Source organism: Oxyura jamaicensis, chromosome 1 (assembly GCF_011077185.1).
Source record: "Oxyura jamaicensis isolate SHBP4307 breed ruddy duck chromosome 1, BPBGC_Ojam_1.0, whole genome shotgun sequence".
Taxonomy (NCBI): domain Eukaryota; kingdom Metazoa; phylum Chordata; class Aves; order Anseriformes; family Anatidae; genus Oxyura; species Oxyura jamaicensis.
Genome location: NC_048893.1, coordinates 48,502 through 72,214, shown reverse-complemented (window position 1 = coordinate 72,214; position 23,713 = coordinate 48,502). Strand labels below are relative to the sequence as shown.

Genomic DNA, 23,713 nt, shown 5'->3' with positions numbered 1-23,713 from the left:
GCTGTTTTCACAGCTCCTAGATGTCGCCCTCCTCCCGCCCCGCGCACTAACGCGGCGGGGAGAAGCTCCGTGCCCTGAGCCCGACCCAAGCGAGCCCCGCTGCGGCTCCGGGGACCGCTCCCGCCCCGCTCCGAGCCGCCCCCGGCCTCCCTCCGCGGCCTTGCGGGCCCGGGGACTGAGGTGCGGCCCCGCCCGGCTCCATGGCAACGGCCGCGGCCGCCATGACACCCGGCGGGAGCCGCCTCCATGGGGGGGGGGGGGGGGGCGGCCTCCGCACCGCCTGGGGGCGCGGCGGGGCGGGGCGGGGCGGAGGGCGGGGCGGGGCCGGTAGGGGGCGGGGCCTGCCGGCAGGGGGCGGGGCGGCGGAGCGGGCGCTGCCATGGACGCCCTGAGCCGGGCCCAGCCCCGGCCCCGCCGCCCCGCCGCCGCCGCCGCCTCGCCGCTGCCCTGGGCCCGCTTCTCCGCCTGGCTCGAGTGTGTGTGCGTCGTCACCTTCGACCTGGAGCTGGGGCAGGCCATGGAGGTGCGAGCGGGGGCGGCGGCTCCGGGCCGCGGGGGGCTGACCGGGGGCGGGGGGGGCGAGCCGGGAGCCCGTTTCTGGGGAGATTTTCCCTTGTTCTGGAACCGGGTTTGTGTCTGGGAGGGGTCTGGGGACAGCTGGGCGCCCCGTGGGGGGATCTGGGCGCCCCAGGCCCGTGTCGTGACAGGAGGCGGGAGCCGGTGGTGTCCCCGCGACATCTGGGCCTGGCGCCGGGCCCCCGGCGTCGTTGGAGGCCCCGGTACCCGGTAGGTAACGGAGGGCAGCGCTCCCTGCCCGGCCCGTGACGGAGGCTTCGTCTTCTGAGAGCAGCGAGAGGCCTCCGGAGGGAGCGAGGAGGGCTGGAGGTTGTCAGCCCGCTGCTGCTCGGCTTCCTTAAAAAAAGCCTGACTGTTTCTTTCCACGAAGCCTGAAAACAAAAATATCTGCAATAAACCCAAGCTTCACGTGCTCCGCGCGCTATCCTGTGGAGCAAGACCTGATCCGCCCTGGAAAGGACACGAATACTGCGGTAATAATCACCACTTACAGTTTGACGCTTCAAAGGCGTGTTCTGGTCCTGAGCCACAAAGGTGCTGCCTCACCCGTTTCCTTCCCGTCCCCCGTTGGTGCCGTTACCTCTGCTCCTTCCCCGTTTCTCTCCGTTGCTTCGGTTGTTTCAGATTGGGTCCAGATCTCGTGGCTTGTCTGCAGGCGTGCCGACTTCCGCAGCCGTGAAGAGGCAGTTTTATGGTTCGGGCTTTGGACTGCAAGCTTCTGGCTTAAGAAGAAAAGAAAAAAAAGGGGGTTGGAACGATGTTTGTGGCACCCTGCCCCGTGGGACTTCAGTCCTGGCTGGGTTTGCACGGCAGGCTTGCCGTAGGTGTTAACAGATCGGCACGGCCGGCCGAGATTAGATCTTGACAGAGCGTTGTGTGGTTTGTGGATGCAGGTACGGCCTCCGAGGAGGGGTTTGTAGGCAGGGGCTGCTCCCACAGCCAGGCGCTGTGCGGTGACAGCTACAGGTGCTCGGAGTAACTCACAGCCCCTCACGTGCTCACGGCAGAGCGAGTCGGAAGGAAGGGAAGCCTCGCTCTCTGGAGCTGCACCACAGGCTTGCATCATCTCAATAAATCTGCGTGGGAAGAGGCATGTGTGGTGGTAAGGGGACTAGGATGGGCCAGGGGACCGCTGCAGGAGCACGCTGTCCTGGTCAGGGTCTGCTGAGACCTGCAGGCGTGCGCCCCGTGGGGGCACAACGAAGGAGCGCTCCCCTCTGTGCTGTGCAGTCAGGTGGCGGTGCCCCTTTCGTGCCAAAAATTGGACAGGGATGGAGACTTCATAACGCGTGGCTTTGCTTTCCTTCTCCTCGGCCCGCCGGAATGGCACTTGGTGCACACCGTGTTCCCCCCCAGGATCTCCGGTGCTTCTCCCTCTGTATGAAGCGTTACGAGGATTGTGCTTTTCAGTACTCCGTGGGTGCCCAGGGTGTGTTAGTTCTAAGTGCTGGAATTTCTTACCTCGTTGTGGTACAATCGTATTTAATTAGCCTGCAAAGAAGCCTTTGGAAATTCATAAAACGCATCTGCTGGAAACCTAACGGGAAGAAACCCAACCGGGACCAAAACAACCTGGGTTTTGTCATCTTTCTGAAGGTTATTTTTCCCTGAGCATAGCGTTGTTTACAGATAAAGGATCTCTTCTTCCTTCGCCGCCCAAATCTAAGAGGAAGCCACGTCGCTGGAGCCCGCTCTGTGTGCGCTGTGTGTCCTTCAGGAGCGGCAGAGCTGCCCCCGGAGCCGGGGTTGTGCGGGTGTCACTCTGCAGCCAGCAGCCTGTTCAGGGGCTGCCCGGGCTTCTGGACGTTGTGTGGCTTGTGCGAGTGTAGGTACACTGTCACCCTCGGATCCAGCAAGTCTCGGCTCTGCTGCTATATGTTTAAACAGCTGCACAGGTGTCACAGAAAACACAGGTTAATGCAGAAGTTGGGTATAATTACTGATCCTGACTCATCCGCCTTTCTTCAAGCAGTCGGTTCCAGACAGTGAAAGCAGCGGTGGGAGAGAGGGTGTGTTTCTGAGGGGGTCCCTCAGAACGGGCTGTGTCACGCTGGAAACTCGTCCCCCGCTCCCAAAACATCCCCTCGCACAGCGGCACTGACTCCTCCCTCCCCAGCATTTCCAGACACAGGCACTTCGTTGCTTCAGTCACCAGCAGTCGTTTTCTGGGATTTTCTCCTCGTTGCCATGACAGCTGCAGGCACCAACAGCTCGGGGTCTGTTCAACGTGTGTCACCTCCATGCTCCTTAACTTGCTGTTGATGGGAGGGAGCCACATCACCAAAGAAGGATGTAGAAGTAGCCCCAAAGGGCTTAAATTGTAATATCCGGGGACTAACGGAAATAAAAAAGTGGTTTTGTTTGCTGTCTTTTTGCTTTTGAAAGCTTCTGGAGACTAGGATACTTAATATTTTAGATTGTTTCTTTAATCTTGTCATTGTGGAGTGATTTCCCCCCCCACCAAACAGAGGGCACACGTCAGACAGTTGAACCGAAGGGGAAGCAGAAAGGCAGAAGACGAAGCCTGGTTTTCAGAAACTCGGCATCTGACTTCAGGGATCCATCGGTGTGTCTGTGCTCAGACCGCATTTGGACCTGAATTAGTTTTTTTCCGTAATGCTGAGCACACATCGAGTGAAACACATGCTCAGCATATCTCAGGCTGGGGCCCAAAATATCCTAACAAAGCAGCGTGGAGCCATCAGTATCCACCTGGTCTGATCGAGTTGCAGAAAGGCGCCCCAGAAGAGGCAGAACTGGAAGCCTGCCTTGAGGCTTCCGCTTGAGTTTAGATCGCAAACGAGCACTAGGGACAGGACGATGCCGTGAGGTGCTGCGCTCCTTGATGCGTCGGGGTCAGACGTGCAGGTCTTGTGTAGCTGTTACTGTGGGGGAATTAACGAAATAAATGTATGCTCATCAAATGAGTCACGACCACAAGAATTTGGTCTAATGCAAAAGTGCGGCAGCAGAGAAGTGTCGGCTCCCGTGGCGTAGCTGTAGCGCGCCCCTTCCTCCAGCCCTGCCGCGCCGCCTCCGCGCTGCGGCACGTTCGTGATCATTTTGCTCCTGCCTCTTTGCAGCTCTCTTCTTCCTGTGAAGCTGTAACCGAAGGCTGATCAGCACGATTTTTAATTGTTAATTGGGCGCTCTCTCTGAAGCTGGTTAGCTGCCTTTGCCCGAGAATCCGAGGGGAACGGTGAGAGCTGAGCGAGGCAGCTGGTGAGCTCGCCGTGCTCTGGCAGGGGGCCCACCTCGGTATTTATAGCCCTGCGAGCGGCCGGGCACAGGGCAGAGCTGCTGATCTGAGCGCTGGATGACTGGTGCTGACCTCAAACAGAGTTACCGCCTGGGAGCTGCAGAAGGCTGATAGCAGGTCTCTGTTTTTCAAGTCATCCGGCGCTAGTTTCTGTCTCATCTGCTTCTTTAAAGCCAGCTGCAGTTTGGGCACTTCCCGACCAGCCAGTGCTGTAAGCGCTGCGTGGTTTGCTTTTACGGCTTTGTAAGTACGTCCTTCAGTTCCCATCCTCTGCCAAGTGACTCGTGCAACTCATTACGGCCGTGGCTGTGTCATTTCTCACCTCTCCTGCTCCTCACTGAGACTTCGGGGTGGTGGATCTCGCTGTGGATGCGTGGCAGCCGTGTGCAGCTCCGTGCTCCACCTGACCCGAGAAGTCCTGCACTGAGTTCTCTTTTACCGGGTCACAGTAAATGCAGAACCAGCAGCATCAGCATGCGCACAGCTCAGATGCAAAGCCAGGATCCTGAACTAGATACTTGAAAATTCTTGAAGATCTTTTTATCTGCAACGCTGGACGATGAACTGGGTGTTACTCGGATCGCTGCCACTGGTGTGCTGACAAGGCACGAATCCTCAGGTCTGTGCCAGACCTACCTCTTGCCGTGCACAATAAACCTCGCCTTGTCTTTCTAACAACAGATCCCAGATCAATGAGGCTAGAGCAGGGCTCTGGATCCCTCCCAGCTTCTGCTGATCACTTACTGGTTTTTGGTCGCTGGGAACGGCGTCTCTAGCTGACCGCTCACCCATACAAATAAATCAGCGTTTGCACCCCGGCGGCTAGGATACAAACCGTGTCTGCCATCAGACTTGGTGCTTGCCTCATACATGCAGGATATGTCGCTTTCTGATCTCGTCATGCTGCAAGAACCTTTGCCCAGTGTCGTAGTCTCCCTGTCGATTATCGCTGCGTCCTTTCCCCTGCCCTTGAGGACAGCAATCTCGCTGTGCCGTGCCCGTGCTAGTCTGCCGTCCTCTCACCCTGTCTCACCACGTGTATGCAGGACTTCACTTCCAAAGCCGTTCTTACCCCGTGCCCACTGTCTGTCTTCTTGTTTCTTTATCGTGCCATCTTTTTTTACCTCTCTGGAGCTCGGAAGGCCGGCTTTCCTCGTGCCTTCACAGCAGGAATCAAAAAATCGGAACAAAAAGTGACCTTCCTGCAGACAACAACTGGGAACGTACGAAGGGCAGAGCCTTCTGTATGGGACGTGATCTGGGGCAATTTGTGAACTTAGGTTTAGGTCAGAAGTGAGTATTAATGCGGACTGTTCTTTGCTTCTATGGTTAATGCTTCCATCGATGTGATTTCAAGGGGTGTTGGCGCAGTCCTGTCCTGCCCGCTTCAGAGGAAGCCGGTGTTTGCTTATCAGTAATCTGTGCAGAGGAGTTACCAACGAGGTCGTGAGGCTGTTTGTGCGCTGAGCTATCCGCTCTCAGGTTAAAACCTAAGTACAATGCGAGCTATTCTGCCTGTCTCCCAGTCTGCTGTGGTAAATACAGACTGAAAGGCTCCGAGCGCTGGGTACGGGCCGTCAGGTTTTAGCGTGTAGGTGAGCCTGCTTCCAGGCTATGCTACTTTGGGAAAACAGGTTCCTTGCTGTGCAGAGGCAATGCTTGTCGGCGTGTAGAAGCCGTGGGGGAGCAGCGTGACTGACCTACTGCCTCTCGTCCCTTTGCAGTTGGTGTATCCTTACGACTTCCGACTGACAGAGAAAGAGGTAACAGCTCCTTTTTCTTCCTGTTTTTAGAGATGCTGGGCAGCGGCGGTAGGTTTTCTCACCGTGTTTTCCTGTTTGTTGTAGAAGACCAGCATCTGCTACTTGTCCTTCCCGGACTCCTACTCAGGTAGGTAGCATCTGCTGGCCTCGCCTGCGGGTGGCTCGTCGCTGTTGTGAAAGAAATGGGTTCGCGATGGAGAGGGTGAGTCATCATCTCGTGGAGCTGCGATGGGCCGCGTCTCCCAGAGCCGTGACAGCAAGCAGCGCCCAGCCCTTCAGCCAGAGCAAAGAGGCTTGGTGTCATTTTGATTGCTCTCCGTGCAGAATCTGCGGTCTCGTGGGTGACAGGATATTTTCTTGATAATCCCGCACACTCATGCTTCGCCCATGCGTAGAAAAGATTAAAAAATAGTCACGAAGGGCAAGTTCCCTGAGGTTTGCAGCTGTCAGCGTTTCTGAGTTTGACTCAAGTGTTCGCTGAAGACAAATAAATGGGGAGAGGATGCTTTCACAGCAGTAGTCCCAAAGCTTGTGTTTATAAACCAGCAAGGTGGCAATAGGACATACGTTAACTCATACAAATACCTCTCTTTGTAGGACTGACTCCTGACTTAGTTTCCTACAGTTTTGCCCAGCTTAGTTTAAATGTTTTTAAGGACGTACTTTGCTAGTTTCTCAGTGCTTAGTGAGCACTCAGACGAAACGCTCCTTTTATTGAAGTCACTTACTGTTGGTAACGGGCATGACAGGCTGTACTCCCTGTGCTGGAAGGGAGCTCGTCCCTTACCCCTTGGTAGGGTGTTCAGCCTTGGTGGTTGTTCTGTGAGCTCTGGCACGTTTAGCTCTTCTCGTAACTGACTGCTTTGTAAATACGCATCCCAGCTCTCCAGGTTCTCCTGCCCATCCTGTCCCCTCCAGAGGATTTCATGCTGTTTTTATTCTTATGGTTATTATTTTTCTCCCTGCTGTTTTCTTGGTGCGGGGGTGAGCAATATTGTATAACCTGGGAGTTCCCACCTGTGGTGCTTGTGTCGCTCGTTTGCTAGAACCATTGTGCAGGGGATTGTTGCTTAAATCAGCCTTTGTGTGGTCTTGGGTTAAGGCTCTTTGTAGTTTTTTTTTCAATGTAGGATAAGAGGCGGTAGCTGCAGCTACTTGGGGTAGGTGATTCTGGCTGAGGTCTGTCAGTTTCCCAGCAATGGCCTGGCGAGGTGTAACTTAATGGTACTGGTTCCTGTGTCCAGTGATGGGTTCTCCCTGTCTTGCAGTGGGCTTGGGGTCCTGAGTCCCGTTACTCTCCACTTTGTTCTGTTTCTGAGTTTCTCGTAAGTCATTGTCTCCATTTTTGTCAGCACTTAAGCAATTTCCAGCTTTCCCCTTACTGAAATTTCTTCCTGAACGTCTGTGATCTCCTGTCTCAGGTGGCCTGGGGGACACGCAGTTTAGCTTCCGTCTCCGCCAGTCGGGGGGACAGAGGACGGCTCATTATGAGGATGATGGCGAGTACAACAGAGAGGCACCCCTCACCCTGCAGGTCAGTTGCACGTCATGTGCTCTACTTACACAAAGCAAACAGAGGTGCTTTGGGGTTTAAAATCCAAATACAGTTTTGATTTGTTTTCTGTACCTAAATTACCCCCTGTCTCTGGTTGTTTTCCCGAGCCACGGGAACAGTCAGAAAAGAAGAAAGCTTTCAGCACAGGGATTTCCTTCCACATTAATATGTGCAGAGGGCCGTGTTGAGAATTGCAGCTGCTCTGAGCGATGGAGCTGAACCGGGAGGAGCTCAGATCAGAGCAGTGGCCCTGTCGAGCTAGGGGGGAAGGTAAGTGGTGGGAGCCAGGTGACATCCGACAGTGCACAGCTGCCTGCGCACGTTGCCATGAGGCAAGACGAGAATGTCCTTGTCTGGGGTGAATGAGATATTTGCCTGTTTCGTTGAGGGAGGACCCTTCTTTGCATTTATTGCAGGATGTATGGATGTAAAAACAGCCAGCGTAGCTGTCATGACACATACGTGCACTTTGTGTGCCTGCTGGTTTAACCATACCCAAGCATCAGTACCAGGAGTGTCTGTTAGCTGTGCTTCTCCAGCAGTAAGTTATCTGCCCGTCGTGCAGAAGGAGGGATGTGCTCAGCACTGCTGCTGCTGTTTGTAGAGCAGATGGCCATCGGATCAAATTGTCCTCTTCTGCTTTCTCCTTTCTGTCAAATGAGATGATTCTTCCTGTGTGTGTGCCTTTTAACACGATCCCGTTGTGATACGTGATAAGAAATGGATTTCTGGTCTGAGGGGGGAGTAGGAGGATTTATTTTCATAAATTCTGGTTTAGAGATTGTTCAGCTTGTGTGCGTCTTTACCGCTTTGTAGCAGTTGGCTGACAGACACTGCCTTATAAATTCACCTGCCTTTAAAGAAGGGAAGCAAAACTGCCAAAATCCTGGATTCTGATGTGGAAAAATAATATTTGGAAAGAGAAAGGTGCCTTAAACCATGATGGCTATGGTGTGTCAGAAAATCCTGTTAAGGACGATCTTTGTGTTTGGCACTGATAGCTATTCTTCCTTCTTGATGTCTCTGGGCACCTAGAAGACAGAAGGTGCTTGAAATTTTGGGATTTGTGTTGAATCTGATGGTTTTCATGGATGCTATGAGGCATCGTTCGGCTTTGAGCTGCAGCCTCCACCTGCAGCCAAGTCTGGCTGATGCTGCCTTAAATGCCTGGCTAAAGAGTGCAGCGGGTCTGGTAGGGGACGTTCCCTCGCAGGAGATGCTGTGTCACGTCCAGCAGTGCGCTGTCCTCTACATGGCGAAGGAAACAGTCGGAGCAGAGCTGGGGAAGCTTGGGGGGCCAGGGTGAGCTCCGGGGGGGCTGGCTCCCCTCCTGCTGCTAGCAGAAACCGCAGCTAGTCCTGTGGGAGGCAGCCCTGAGGGTGCTGCAGAGGGGGGCTCTGCCAGAGAGCCAGCGTGGATGATTTGGGTGAACAGGCAGGAGTGCTGTAACTGTGTCACAGCAGGAGCGAGGCGCGTTGCTCCGTCAGCTGGAGGGGGTCCGTGGGCAGCAGCAGTCGGTCTCTCCGTAACAGCACTGCCGGTCTCTCTTGCAGCGGGAGTCGGCGCACTACTTTGGTTACGTATACTTCAGGCAAGTCAAGGACAGCTCCATGAAGAGAGGTTATTTTCAGAAGGTGAGTGCTGAAACCAGATAGCTCGCTACTCCCGACTGGTACGTCGCTGTAAAGCGGCACCTCTCCCTAGCTGTAAAATAGCACCACTTCCTACGTGACACCCACAGGGCTTCTGCAGGAAACAGCAAAGGTCACGGGGAACGGGAATATGTGGAAAGTGTAATTCCAAACAAACCTGGATGGGGTTGCCATGGTGTGTTAGTCACATGAGTGGTGACCTGCTGTCTGAATCATGAGATCCAGAAGTACTCGAGCGTTTCCCTCGGTACGTACTCTAGTGTTGGGGACAGCGAGGGGATATACTTCCCTGTTGCAGTCTGTGCCAGTTATACCTCAGTCCTGCTCTTATTATTGCTCTTATTTCGTTAATCTTTTGTCTTCGTAGAAGCCATCTGGGAATGAATTGCCTGCCTGGTGTATTGCTTCTGACTGGCAGCAATGGCACTGCTGTTACCTCACAAGCCTTGTCTCGTATCATAAATTCCTTTAACACTAACACTGGAAAAAATAATATAAACTTGCATGCGTATTTCAGTGTAAATAGGCAAAGTGCTCAGTATTATTCAGGCAGATAGGTATGGTAACTACCAGAGACAGGGTGGAATTTCAGACTCCTTCCAGAGAAGGAAAATATTTTACTTTGATCTTAAGATTCATTTTTCTCCATAGATACATACTCTTTTGGTAGTGATTTTCCGCCTCAGAAAATAAAAGGGCATCCTCTTGAGCAGATAAACTTTGAACACCTGCTTTTCAAAGAGCAGTGCTTCATAGTAGATCTGTCTGGTAACTTGTTGGAAAACTGGGGCTCCATCCTGCTCCAGTGGTTACTTCGGCCTGCTGTGCTTTCTCTCATCCATCTGTAGGCAGTGATAAGGAATTTCTTCCAAAGAGACATTAATACAGAAGTGAGTTTCTTCATATCCCCTGAAGCAGGCTGGAGAAGTGGGCGCATGTGAACCGAATGAGGTTCAGCAAGTCCCAGTGCAGGGTGTTACACCAGGGTCAGGGCAATCCCAGACATGAGCACGGACTGGGAGAAGTCACCGAGAGCAGCCCTGCAGAGAAGGACTTGGGGTTCTGGTAGACAAAAGGTTCAACATGAGCCAGCAGCCCATAAATGCAACAGCATCCTCCTGGGCTGCATCACCAGAGGGGTGGGCAGCAGGGGAGGGAGGGGGTAGTCCCTATCTGCTCTGACCTTGTGAGGCCCCACCTGGAGTTCTGAATTCAGGTCTGGGGCCCCCAGCACAAGAAGGATGTGCACTTGTTAGAGCGAGTCCAGAGGAAAGCCACAAAGATGATCAGAGGCCTGGAGCACCTCTCTGTGAGGAAAGGCTGAGAGAGCTGGGGATGTTCAGACTGAGGATGAGAAGGCTCTGGGGAGACCTCATTGTGCTTTCAGTACTTAAAGGGGTCATAAAAAAGATGGAGAAAGACTCTTTATTTGGGTAGATAATGACAGGACAAGGGGGAATGGTCTTTAAAAGAGGATAGGTTTAGTTTAGACATTAGGAATAAATTCTTCACTGTAAGGGTGGTGAGGCACTGGCCCAGGCTGCCCAGAGAAGCTGTGGATGCCCCATCCCTGGAGGTGTTCAAGGCCAGGCTAGATGGGGCTTTGGCCAACCTGATCTGGTGGGTGGCATCCTTGCCTATGGCAGTGGGGTTGGAGTTAGATGATCTCTGAGGTCCCTTCCAACCCAAGCCATTCTGTGATTGATTGCTCAGAACGCTGGTGGATTGGGAAAACTTGATAACTTGAGCAAATGTGCTCCTTTGTAGACCTGCAAAAGTACGGGACACATAGAACTCTTCAGTGAAGTGTACTGTCAAGCTTGGATGGCTTTTTAAATTTCAAATGGGAAAGTTTTGGCTTGGAAAGGAGGTGTTTGGCTGAGTGTTGCAAATATATTCACTGGATCCTAAATAATGTATTCATTAACGAATAGAGGAGGAGAATTACCAGTGTAGTAATGAATTCCCCCAGTGAGACTGAATTGAAAAGTGTTTTTTAACAAAATATATATTTTATAAAAAGTAATAGAAGCCAAAGTAACAACCCAAAAGTCATTGCTTGAGACAAATTAGCATTATTTTGAATTACTTTATTTCTTCTTCCCCAGCATTCCTTTGTTTCATTTGTATATATAATTTAAGTTTCAGCTGCCTGCTCCTTGATACTCCTCTGTCTGCTATGGTTGTTTTCATAGCTTTGAACCTATTGCCAATTTATTTTTATTTTTAATTCAAATTATTCTATTAAAATCTCTTTGAATCTATTTTTCCTACAGTTGATCTTTTGCTAGATCACAAAATCTTAGTTGCAGCGGCTCCGTTCTAGAAGCTGCCAGCTGTGATCGCTTGTTAAGAAACTCCTTGATACCTATCGTCTCCCTAAGCCTGCTGGCTCAGCTAGCAGGAATTTCACCAGTGGAAGTGCTACTTTTGAGTTCTTTCATGTTGTTGATGTTGTTTTTTAATTGTAGTCCTCTAGTAAGCAGTATAGGTATATGCAGTGCTAGAAATTATCTCAACGGGGGTCTCTGACTCCTAAATGTACTGCTTTTTCAGTCTCTGGTGCTGGTGTCACGCCTTCCGTATGTGAACTTGTTCCAGTCATTGCTGCAGTTGATTGCTCCAGAATACTTTGACAAGCTGGAGCCATGCCTGGAGGCAGGTGAGCAGTCAGATCTAGGAGGGATGGTTGGCATACTGAAATCTTTCAGAGGTTTTATCAGGAGGTTCCTGAAAGACAGCTGAAATGTTCCCAATTAGTTCGTTCTGAAACAAATTCCAACAGGGAAAAACTTTCATCCAAATGCCTGGCTCGTCAAAATTATAAACAGCTGTAAAGGATGCATTAATGGGAACTGTCTGACAGTCCTAATGGATGATGCTGTCAGTTTTGTGCACAACGTATTCCCGAAGAGGGAAAAAACCGCTAATGCTACATCTCTGTCTGGGCCTTTATTGCGCTGTGCAACTTAATCATGGTTTGTCAACACTGTAGTGCTGCTGGGTCTGCACTGCAAGCAGTGGCGCAGACATAAATCTGCTGTCTGACCTAAACTTGCACCATTATTTGAGGCAGGGTTTGTTTGCAACTAGCCAGGGGGACACGTGAACTAGGAGCGAGCGATAAGTAAATTGGCAGAACTCGCAGGACCAGCTGAATTAGCTGTATTGACCTTCAGTTTCAACTGTTCCCTTTGTCTGTGTCCCTGCAGTGTGCAATGAGATTGATCAGTGGCCGCCTCCTGTGCCAGGACAGACTCTGAACCTTCCAGTGATGGGAGTTGTCATTCAGGTATGTGTTGCTGATGATACTCAGCAGCAGAGACAAAGTAGGAAGTGGAGCACGTACTCCTTCTTCTTTTGGATGTTAAAGTTGCTGTTGACTCTAGATTCCTTCCCTTTATGCCTAACCTCAGTGCAATTGAAAACTGAGAAAGCTTTCCATGAGGGTGGTTGTTAGGGAAGAAAGCACGGCTAACTGATTCCATCTCCTGGTTAACCTGTCTGTTCTTAATTGTAATCTAGGTGAGGATCCCATCCCGGGTGGATAAGCCAGGATCAAGTCCAGTGAAGCAGTTCAATCAAGAGGTGAGACAAAGTGTGGCATGGCACAAGTCACTGATGGGCAGAATCTAGATTAGTACGGAAGGAGGATGTAGAAGAGCTGGGGCTCATTGGACCTAGTCCCACTCAGAACCACTTTGGCCTGGGATTAGTGCAGTTTGTTACCCACCTGGTTCAAACCACATGCTGTCATGGCTGTGCCTTTCTAACCAGGGCTCTGCACAGCACTTGTGTGCTTCAAGTTACATATGTGCCTTGTTTCCACGGTTTTTGTTCACTTTATTTTTCCTGGGAATTAATGCATGGGGAGGCCTTCATGAGACTCTGCCTTAGTCTTCATTGTTATTTTGTAGTGTTTGCAGTCAGAACATCTTTACTGCTTTGATTCAGCTTGGATTTTGTTTCCTGTTCATTTAATCTTTTCCTTTTTTTTTCTATCTATTTAATAATGTTATTGTCTTTTACACACTTCTAAACTTTTGGTACTTACATTTCCAACCCTTGTTGCCTCTATCTGTATCGTGAGCTCTGTCTTCAGCTAGAGAAAGCTCCAGAAAACAAAGGAGCAGCCATGGGAAGTCTTTAACATCTTGAAAAGAAGGGATTCTTGTCTCTCTTCTGAGAAAGAAAATTCACTTGGAGCTTGACTGCCCAATCCAGATTTATTCCTGACTCATATCTCCAAGCATTAATCTCATTCTCTTCTTCTTATGCTTATTGTAGAAGGAGCTACTTTGATTGATGTGTCAAATTAGATGGCATTTCAGTCAGAGTGCTTCCACTTACTAACAATTTCGGATTTTTTTTCCTTTCTCATTTAGAATCTCTTGCCAGCCCCAATGGTTTTGCCAAGTATTCATGAACTGGATCTCTTCAGGTGAGAGCCACCATCTCTGCAACCTTTTTCTCTTCATCTGCTTTACATCCTCGTGCTCAAAGCATCCTAGAAGTCATATAGATAGTGAAGATGTCAAATGAAGAATCGAAAATTATTGCTTTGCAGAGTGTCCTTTAGAACACTGGACTTGCAGCACCTGCGCGGTGTCTAAGCCAGTACGCATGGCCTTCAACACATCAACCAGTGTCCTAGTTAGAGGGGGGTTTCTTTTCTTGACCTCAGATGGTGATCAGCTTAAGCCCTGAAGCATACACATTGTGCATCTGAAACAAACTTTTCAGCGCTGTAGGTACTATTCTGATAGACATCTGTTGTAATCAGCGCGCATTTTATTTTGCTTAGATCAAAGGACATCCTGCTACAAGTTGCTTTACTTGGCTTAAAGTGTTAACATGTATAAGACGGTTGGGCTGTAGCACCTGTAAAGACAAAACGTTCTGTTGTGGGATTCTAGAAATCAATCCTAGATTTCAGATGCCCCAGAGACACATCTGCTTACACTCAGATGCAATAATAGCACCTGGTCTGTTCTGAACTGTTTTTCTAACGTGAGCTTGCCATTCTCCCTTCCACTAACAGGTGTTTCCAGCCAGTGTTAATTCATATCCAGATGTTATGGGAACTGATGTTACTGGGAGAGCCAATTGTTGTAATGGCACCATCCCCTACAATTTCTTCAGAAATGGTTATGGCTCTTACCAGGTAATGTTCTCGTTCTGAGGTACAGATAACTATAACAATAATTTCTGGAACTTTTTCACATACACTCTTCTGGCAAGTCAATTGTGTTAGATTTAGTTTGTCTGTGAAAGTACGTAAGGCAAGAAATAGCATGGTAAGGCAAGAAATAGCGTGGTAAGACAGCCTTACTCATGTTCCACCAGTGGCAGAGATGACTAAAAGTGAGTGCTGTGTTGGGAGACCTGGTGGTTCATAGCCCTGAGTAGCTTTCTGTACCCAGCAGCTTTGAACTCTTCTTTACAGGAAAAAAATAAAAAAAGGCCTGGAACTCCTCCACAGTGTTACCTCTAGCAGGACAAAACACTGCTGTAGGACACTGACCTGATATAAACACACATTCCTTCTCTGGAAGTTTGTATGGCAGCTATTCTGTCTGTTGTTACAGCTGTCTTGCCCCTCTGAGGTACTGCTGTGACTACCGTCCCTATTTTACTATCCACGACAGTGAATTTAAAGAGTACACCACCAGGACTCAAGCTCCGTAAGTAGCCAGGGTCCTTGCTACCCACTCAGCACTGGCTGGGTGGAGGACACCCTGGAGGTAGCACTGTTCTGCATTTTTTCCCTTCTTTCTAGGCCAAACATCGTTGTGGGAGTCACAAACCCTTTCTTTATCAAAACACTCCAGCACTGGCCGCACATCCTTCGGGTCGGGGAGCTCAGAATGTCAGGTAGGGGTGGAACCCAAGTCCTGCTGTGCTGCTGTTCCTTGTTAGGGGCTAGCGGGGAGCTGGCAGCTGTAGTGCTAGCCATCACTGCACGTGTCTTCGTTGCTGTGAGAGCTGAGAAGCCAAAGGGAAGGCTTGACTTGAGTCAGCTGAGGTGCAAGATGAGCATGAACAATGGTGAAGACAAATTGTTGAGACGATAACTTGCTTTTTTCTGAAGAACTAGGCAGGAAAGAGAAAGTTGCATAGACAAAAAGAGTCTACAAAGCCAAGAAAACTGCTTCACTCTAGGCTGAGAACGATTTTTGTTGTTTTTTTTCTTGAGGGGGGGAGGGAGATGGGAAGGTTATTTTTTTTGTTGTTGGTTTGCACTTTTTTTTTTGCTGTGTGTCCTTAACGTGTTCCTGGTCCAAACTTTTATCACCAAAGTTAGCAAACAGGAAGGCTTATCTGAGGATAGAGTTAAGGGAGGGCATGACTTCAGATGTGTAAGTGTAGCACTGAATGTTCTCCAGTGTGAAGTCTCATGCATGCTGTGCTGTGAGGGGAGATTCAGAACCTGAACTAATTAATGTCCTTCCACAGGAGACCTGCCCAAGCAAGTTAAGGTGAAGAAACTAACTAAACTAAAAACTCTAGACACAAAACCAGGTAGGTCCTCTTGTCAGGCATGGTTTAATTTTGTTTACGCTTCCACATGAGGGATTTGCAGGCATGTGAACAATACACGCATTATTCTTTGTATCGCAGTAAATGGACATGTTCTCATACTTGATGTGCTACACAGCCCTCTGTAACGGCATCCCCCACCTAACAAGGAAAAACCGGGCATCTTTGAGATTGAAAAAGCCAATATAAAATAATTGAACAAATTATTTTAGTTTCAGAGAACAGGTTCTAATTTTCTTGGTTTTATTTTAGATATCGTATTTGCTTTTTAGATGCAGTGGAAGTCAAAGGAACTTGCTTACCTAGATACAGATCTCTGTCAGCTAGCTAACTGTTCAGGTCAATCTGAGCCATCAGCTGACTCCAGTGAGTTATCTCACCAGAGGTTTAGCGTAAGAAGGTCCTGGAGGTAGTGTAGTGCCCTTTAATCCTGCTGTGAGTGCTAGCTGCATTAGCAATTTTAATTTTTTTATAATTATTTTTTTATGATATGTGTAATTAGCCCCCTGACACAGCTGCCATGGCTTGTGCTAGGAACTTCAATTCTGTTATCCCTGCAGTGTATAATGGTGCTTTCTCTACATACACGGTGGTTTTTGTTTGTTTCAATCTAGGAATCTACACTTCTTATAAAACATTTCTCCACAAAGATAAAACTCTGATAAAAAGATTGCTAAAGGTAAGAAATTCAAACTGTTCCAAATTCTTTATGTCACTGTGGGAAAATTGTGCTAACAGCTCGATTTAAACAGACAAAATCCTGCAAGGAACAAACTGCTTTTTTTTTCACTTTGATTTAACTTTGTAATGATTTAGTCAAGTATACTTGAACAGATTTCTCAGGCCACTGTTAATTTTTTTCACTTGATATCATGGAATAAATGCCAGCACAAATGATAACCTGAGAGAGGACAATCCTTATTGGAAAAAAGAGTTTGGAGAAACAGATTCATCTAGTGAAACACGAGTGGTACCTTTAACCAGGGAGTGGAATATGTATTATGGGCAGTACGCTTTCCAGGCTGCTCTGGACTGGTTGCTCATAGCTGCAGAGTTTGCAAATTCTGCCTCTGTCTACATAATAATAGCATCCTTGTGAACGCCCTGCTTGTGCTTGCAGGGGATTCAGCGAAAACGCCCGTCTGAAGTCCAAAGTGCCCTTCTGAGGCGTCACCTCCTGGAGCTCACCCAGAGCTTCATTATTCCCCTGGTGAGTTGAGCAGAGACTTGTCAGCGCGGTGTAAAGGTGGGGGGGTGAGCAGGAGATGCTTGCTTAAGTGACAAGTTTGCACTTGCCCTTTTTTGTTCACCTATATTTGAGCACCTGTAATAGATTCACGATGTGGCACTCTAGAGATGTTTTACTCCACAGAAAGAAACTAAATTTCTCTCAATTGCAAATTTCAGTCATTAGTGTAGAAGTCTGCAGGTTGCATGTTCAGCACATTATGTGTGAAGACAGGATGTTTTTTCCTGCCATACAGGAATAGTCATTCCCCGTGATTTGGTAGTCAAAGCAGATACGTAGTGAAGAGGCAGGAGCCCAAAACATGCCTCTTGCCCCATAATACTGGAGTCAAACCTAGTGCCTGTGTGAAAATCTTCCTTCCACGAGGCTGTGCTGTACAGCTTAGGAGGCCTGTTTGCATGGCCATTGCTGTCCTAAGGCAGATTTTAACAAATGTTTTATTTCAGGGCTTTCCCTGTCTAGTCTCATTAGAAAGCCATTAATACACTTTTGGTGACCACTCAGGTGCACGTCTGGCTCCTTCACTTTCTTTGCTACATTATCCTAGGAGGCAGTAAATGAGATGACGGAATATCTTGGATTCCAGTCCTTCCTGCCAGCTTCTTTCCCACCTGCCCTTTTCTCACATCATGTTTAGGATTCTGGCAGCATGTAGGTTTGTGACCTGACCCTTGGTGGGAAACAAGCTGGAACACTTAGGCTCATGTAAAATGCAAGTAAAAGTCACACAATTATAGAATGGTTTGGGTTGGAAAGGACCTTAATGATCATCATCAACCCCCCTGCCATGAGCAGAGATGCCACCCACCAGATCAAGTTGCCCAGGGCCCCATCTGACCTGGTCTAAAGCAAAAACAGAGGAAGAGGCTGGTGACTGTGCCTGGAGATGCACTGGAGAAGACGATAATGGCCAGTGGCAATGAAGATACTCCTTGATTGTTGTGACATCAGGGTTTTTTTATTTATTTATTTCTTAGGAGCACTATATTGCAAGCCTGATGCCTCTGCAGAGAGCCATTACTCCATGGAAAGTAAGTTCAATTTTCCAGTCTCTTCTGCTTTCTTTTGACTGCAGGGATTGGGAATAATTATGCCATATGCTGATCACATAGTCTGATATACTGTGTGAACTTCCCTCATTGAAGGAAGAGGGTTATTACTCCTTTTTTTAAAAAAAAAAAAAAGTGAAACAAACATTGGGACAGATGCTTCCTGTTTTGCAGTAAGCTCAGCTATTGTGAATCTAATTTAAATTTTGCTAGCAAGGCTGGTTACGACGTTCATGCATGTTTAGTTCTCATAGTTTTGAATCTGCCTTGTGCAGTCTCTTCTATTGCGAATATGGACCTTATTTTCCCGTTTTCTTTTGGGTGCACGTATTATTGTCTTTCCATTGCGCAGAATCCTCCACAGATTCGCCCTTTCCGACAAGATGATTTCATGAAGACCCTTGAGCATGCTGGTCCCCAACTTACCTGTGTACTTAAGGGTGACTGGTTAGGCCTCTACAGGTAAGAGTTCGGTAGTTCCTTACCTTAACTCCATAACAGCTGGTTCGGTTATAATGAACATCAAATCCTGAATTAGAATTGGGAGCAAAAAGGAAACTTCAGGACAGAAACTGGTCACCTAAGAAACTCGTGCACAAAATTGATTAATAGTGGTCAGGAAGAGCAAATGCAAGGTAGGATCAATCCCGTGTTTCAAGTAATCTATTAAATGAGTAGATGCAGGTTTATAAGCTAAAACTCTCTACCTTCAAGAACCTAAGAACACTGAGATCCTCACTGAAGAAGGGGACTCGTCTCTGATAGCAGCTATGTCACTTACTGCCCTCTGGGCAATGTAGCTTTTTGAAGTGCCTGGTCCTTGGCAGATGGGGTAGGAAGACTTGTAGGTCCTCACCCAGCTGTTGTCATAAGCTTTTGTACAGCATTCGGTACAATGGCCACTTCATTCCGACTGCAAGCTGGCAATGCTGTTAGAACATGAGCATACGTTTTTTCAGGGTATCATTTAGGAGAGCATGCAGTACTGCGTACCCGTTGTTTTCATAAGGGATAGGTGAAGGTGGGAAAAGAGCCCAGAAAGTGAGCAGAGAATAAGAATCATGGGTTAATGTGTTTTGTCGTTGTCGTTTTGTGCTTTAATGTGTTCAGCAGGAAACAAACATTTCCACTCCTGATGGTGTGGGAGTGGCAGGCAGTAAGATTTCATCTTGGGTATCTAATATTTTGAAAAATAGTAACCAACAACGAGCTGTTTGGATAAATTGGTTGAGATTTGCTGGGAACTGAGGTACATGCAGAAGCTTATGAATTCCTGGGCTCCTAACTGTGTGGGATTCTGTGCGGGTAGTGTTTGTTGTGTTCCTAAGTCAGACCCTTAATTACAGAAACATCTGTCAGTACCACAGCAGCATCCTGAGCTCTTGGCTCGGTTTAGGACTCCATTGTGCTGGGGAGAGTGCACGAGCAAAGGAGTCCCTGTAGTTGCAAACAGAAACAAACAACACCTGAGTTCTGCTGACAAAGTGCTCTCCGGAGGTGGCCTGAGGAAGTAGTGTGAAGAAAGATACCTCACGTGCCAGTCTTAATAGAAGGAAATGCTTAAATACAGCATAAGATATCCCCACTGTTACTGAAAGAATTACAAAGAACGTGCTGCCAAAGTGCCGGTTGCCCAGCTCGCTTTTGGCATCTTAAACTTTCTTTCTCTGCTGCCACAACCCTTGGGTTTTTGTTAGCAGCTTTTCAATCCCACTTTGATCTAAAATTCTGTAACACTCTGAGATGAAAACAGGTACTATGCTGCCCCCTGTTCGCTTTCCTGTGCAGATCAGTAAAAACAGAGCTTTATTGCTGTTCTGCACGGGAGGGGTAGAAATTACACATCCGTTGACATAGCCAAGATGATATTTATGTGGGAGATACGTTAATTGCTAATTATATGGGATTCGGGTCTGTGCCAGCAAGTGGCTGACACCTTTTAAATATCAGGAAAGGAGAGGAATTCAGCAAGGTACTGCAGAGGAATGAGAATTTCTTCCCATGGCTGAACCATCCTAGTTATCATAACTCCCCAGGAAAAGTGGTCCTGACTAAGTCTACAGAAGAGAGCTCCACTGCTCGAATCACTCGGGCTTGAGCTGATGCAAAGGAGAGTTTGAGACTGGCAGGATTGTCCCTCGTTGGTGACAGGCTGCTAAAGCTGCTTGGTTGTATCATGTTAATGCCTGACGGAAGAGAAGATGAGATAGGAAAAGGGTGGAATAGCTCATAATTGGTTGCCATCCTTAAAGACGCTGTGTATCGAAGTGTCTTTTCCTCTCACATCTGTGTCTGCTGCAGCAAGAAGGGAAATCTGGACCCAGCATACTTTCCTGGATCCCTCCTTGTCCCCCTTCTCAATGTCACCTCACTTTCTGCAGGCGTTTCTTCAAGTCTCCCAACTTTGATGGCTGGTACCGTCAGAGGCATAAGGAAATGACCCAGAAGCTGGAAGCCCTTCACTTGGAGGCAATCTGTGAAGCGGTATGTTCCAGCTGCAGGTATTAAAACCGGTGCCAGACTGCTCAGGCCTGAAACCTGGGAGATGAGAGCACTCCTTGGGTGTCTGTTGATGATTCTGCACTGATAGAGTGGGGACAAGTGCTTCATGCCCAAGGGAAACAGTTCTGCCTCATGTTCCTCAGTGCAGAGGAGTAACAGCACTTGTGGGGGACAAGGAAACGAGCAGCCCAGCTCCCTCACTTTGTTAGCCAGTGCAAATCCTGCCCTGGCTGCTTCTGTCAAGTATTATTTCATTCATCGGGCCCTTCCCAAGCCAACAGAGTCCCAGACTGGAAACGTCATCTGTTGCTGGGTTCCTTAATGCCTCCTGAAGATGGGTAGGGATTTTAGCAGCGACTGCTGGTGCCATCTCTTAAACTGAGCAGCTGCTGGGATGGTCCCAGGAGCTCCGGCATCCAGCCCAGGTGCATCTTCGGCTGCAACACTCGCTTCGCTGTTCAGCAGTGCAGGTCCTCAAGCATGGTGTGGGAATGCCAAAGCTGTCTCCTTTTTTAACAGGCCTGACTCTTGCAAATAGATGTAAATTCTGAGCACAGCACAAGATTCGTGGTGCTGACTGGAGGAGGGAACCGGCACCGTCTACGTATTGCTGCATCTTTCCTTGATTCTTCTCTTGCAGGCAAGAGCTTGATGCTGTCGTGGGCAGAAAAGTGGGGAGAGCTCTTTCTTGCTCACTTGGGCTTAAGTGCTGCGAGCAGAGTTGTGAAAGAGGATGAGAAACCTCCTCCTCACTCTTATTTCAGGTTTTGCTTAGGGGTATCTCTGAAAAAAAAACTTGTGTAACGAAGGTAAGTCCCTGAAAAAAATGTTCTTCTCTTTCTTTAGAACATTGTGGCCTGGATGAAGGACAAATCCGAGGTGGAGATCGTAGACCTGGTGCTAAAACTTCGGGAGAAGCTGGTGGGTTTTCCTCCCTTCTTCCTGTCCTCATTCCTTTCTGTGTCTCTGCGTCAGGGAGGGACCAGGGACATAAATCATGGTTGTTGCTTAGAAAGCTTTGCTTTTGCTCCCTGATTTGGAGAACTGGCAAACGGGACAGCTACAAAACCTTAGTGGTTACCTCGAAGAGGATTCAAAGTTTTTTCTTTTCATCAGCCTGAGATTCAGGTGACGGTTTCCTGATTGCTTTCTCTTACCCCAGCTAAAGAGACTGGGAGGTTTGCTTGGCCAATGGCAAGGTGGAAAGAAGACCTGAAGCTGTTTTAGGAATCCTCAGTTTCTCCCCTCTCTCTTCCTGTAGGTAAGAGCCAGGTGCCAGCACCTTCCTGTGAAGGAGGAGACTCTGCAGCGGGTGGGCCTTTATATTGAGACCATCATTGACTCCTTGCCAGAGGATCTGCAGACAGTGCTGCACCACCACTGAGCACGGCGAAGGGACTGGTGGAGAAGGAAGGGCCCTCCCACACTGCGGGCAGCTGCAGTTCCACTTGGAAAGGAAAATTCTTCCCTGATCCAGCCAACGTCACCAGATCTGGACCTCGCTCGCAGATGCGTATGACTTCGAGCACGTGGATCAGAACTGTGGCAGCAGTGGGGAACCGCGTGCGCTATGCTGTCTAATCCTGCCTCACGGAGCTGGATTTAGGGGCCTGTAGATGAAAAACTGTTCCCTGGGAGGCTGGTAGTAGGTCAGAAAGTGACAGTCAGGCTTTCAGCAGCACGTGGTAGGCTGTGCAAAACCTGTTTTGCCCCTATATCCACATCCATCCTTGTCTAGTGCTTGGGCCCTCAAAACTTCAGTGCCGTCATCCAGCCTGGAAGAAGCAGGACCGGCCCCGTACGGGGGAGTTGTTTTCAGGACAGCTCCTGCTGACGATGAGAGATGGCAGTCCCCCATGTGTAAATGACGTGGAAAGAATTGTTGCTGCCCCTTCAGCAGCCTGGCTCACGCCAGCAAGAGTGGGAGGCGGAACTGCGGGACGTGGAATGCCGTTGTTTTTTCTCCGAGGCAGAGATGAAGGTCTGGTGCATCTGCAAGGAACAGAGCTCTCTAGAGGTGGCGGATGCGTGCTGTGTGGATGGAATAGCTGTTGCAGCTCCACAGAGAGGAGCTGGCCTCCAAATGTAATTTATTCTGCTTGGAAGTATCACGTTGGTGTGCTGTGGTAACGTGCTGGAGCTCTGCCTTGAACACTGAGATTTATCTGATGTGGTCAGCCCACTTGCTGATAAAACCTGGTGGAGAATCTGATTTTTACAGCCTGTGGCACCCTTGCCAAGTGGAAACTCGTGTGAGTGTGCAGGGCTGGCTGTGAGAAGTGCGTGCGTGCCCTGTGCTTAGGGCGGTGAGGAGCATCCTCTTTGGCTGCGTCTGTTCTTGCTTCAGCCCGGCTTCCAACTCCGTCATTCTGTTCCCTTTCACCTCCCGGGGAAGAGTCACACGTGTGTGCTTCTGGGCCGAATATAGGAAAGACTTGAGGCTCCTCCATGAGTCCTGGAGGTAGTTGCCCTCTGCCTGAGAGAGCAGCCTTTCTGCCAGCTACCTTGGAAATGGATTTACCATGACCCCAGGGCGGTCCCATAATTGCTGCTGCTGCAATTGCATTTCACCATCTGCCAGTCTGGCCAGTGCCTGAATGTTTGCCTGAGGAATGGGTTTGGGGATGGGTCTGGCAGCCTGACGCAGTCGTGCTCTGTAGGAGGCTCTGGAGCACACCTTCCCACACGGTACGGGAGCTCAGCACTTCAGCCGAGACCTGCCCAAAGCTGCCACAGGGCCCCGCAGGCAGTGCCAAGCGCTTAGGGGGAGGCAGCTGGGGTTTTTGTGCCACGAGCAGTCTCTGCCCATTGCTGCACTGCCTCGTAGCCCAGATTCGGGGTGGGGGAGCTGTTAGTAGTCGTGGAGGTGACTGAATCCTTCCTGCATTTTCCCCACTCCCGAGCAAGGCCTGGACAGTGCAGGATGGGTGGCACTGCTCGTTTTCCTGCCGCCTCCAGCCTGGAGCAGCCCAGCGAGGAGACTCGGCCTCGTGGTAACGAGCTCTGTACCGTTCTCCTTCGTGGCAGCCCTGCCTGTACAGTGTACATTCTGGTTGTGTGTGTGGCTGGGCGATAGCTCTGCAGTGACTGTGGTGGACCGAAGCACTAATGTATAGTAGAAAATAATAAATAATAGTAAAACAAAAAAAAATCCTACGCCAAGCTGCCTCCTCGTTTTGGGTCTCAGATGTCTTTGTTTAGGAGGTGCCTGTGCCATGCCTTCCTTTCCAGAGAGAGCAGCCCTCCTGGTCGCTGCTCTTCCCCTTACGATTGTTTGTTGGTTTTTGGCTTTTTGTCACCCTGGCTAGCTGCTGTTCGCTTGGTGCACGCTGCATGTGTTGTGGCCATGGGCCAGCCCCAGCCTTGTTCTGTCCTCACAGCAATGCCGTTTTACTGAAGGGGGGCTCACACTGGTGTTCATAATCCTGGCGCTTGCCTCTCCCCTGCCTCCCTGCTCGTTCCCTTCCTTGCCTCTGGGGTCTGCAGGAGTGGGAGCTGAGGTCAGCCCATCGCTGCCCCAGCCTCTGTTCCCCCCACTTTTTGCTCCCATTTCTCCTGGCAGAGCTTT

At 49.4% G+C, this 23,713-nt stretch overlaps 1 protein-coding gene across 1 annotated transcript; it reads left to right on the top strand.

Moving 5' to 3' along the window:
• The first annotated feature begins 337 nt into the window (after positions 1–337).
• On the top strand, positions 338–23,296 carry DENND6B (DENN domain containing 6B). The gene is made up of 20 exons (XM_035336928.1): positions 338–523; positions 5,560–5,598; positions 5,683–5,725; positions 7,020–7,132; positions 8,707–8,787; positions 11,362–11,467; positions 12,018–12,097; positions 12,331–12,393; positions 13,191–13,246; positions 13,847–13,969; positions 14,394–14,489; positions 14,585–14,679; positions 15,262–15,327; positions 15,960–16,024; positions 16,466–16,555; positions 17,572–17,625; positions 17,996–18,105; positions 20,025–20,127; positions 20,992–21,066; positions 21,407–23,296. The coding sequence occupies exons 1-20, from the start codon at positions 380–382 to the stop codon at positions 21,527–21,529; spliced, it is 1,725 nt and encodes a 574-aa protein (XP_035192819.1). The 5' UTR covers positions 338–379; the 3' UTR covers positions 21,530–23,296.
• Positions 23,297–23,713: the final 417 nt, after the last annotated feature.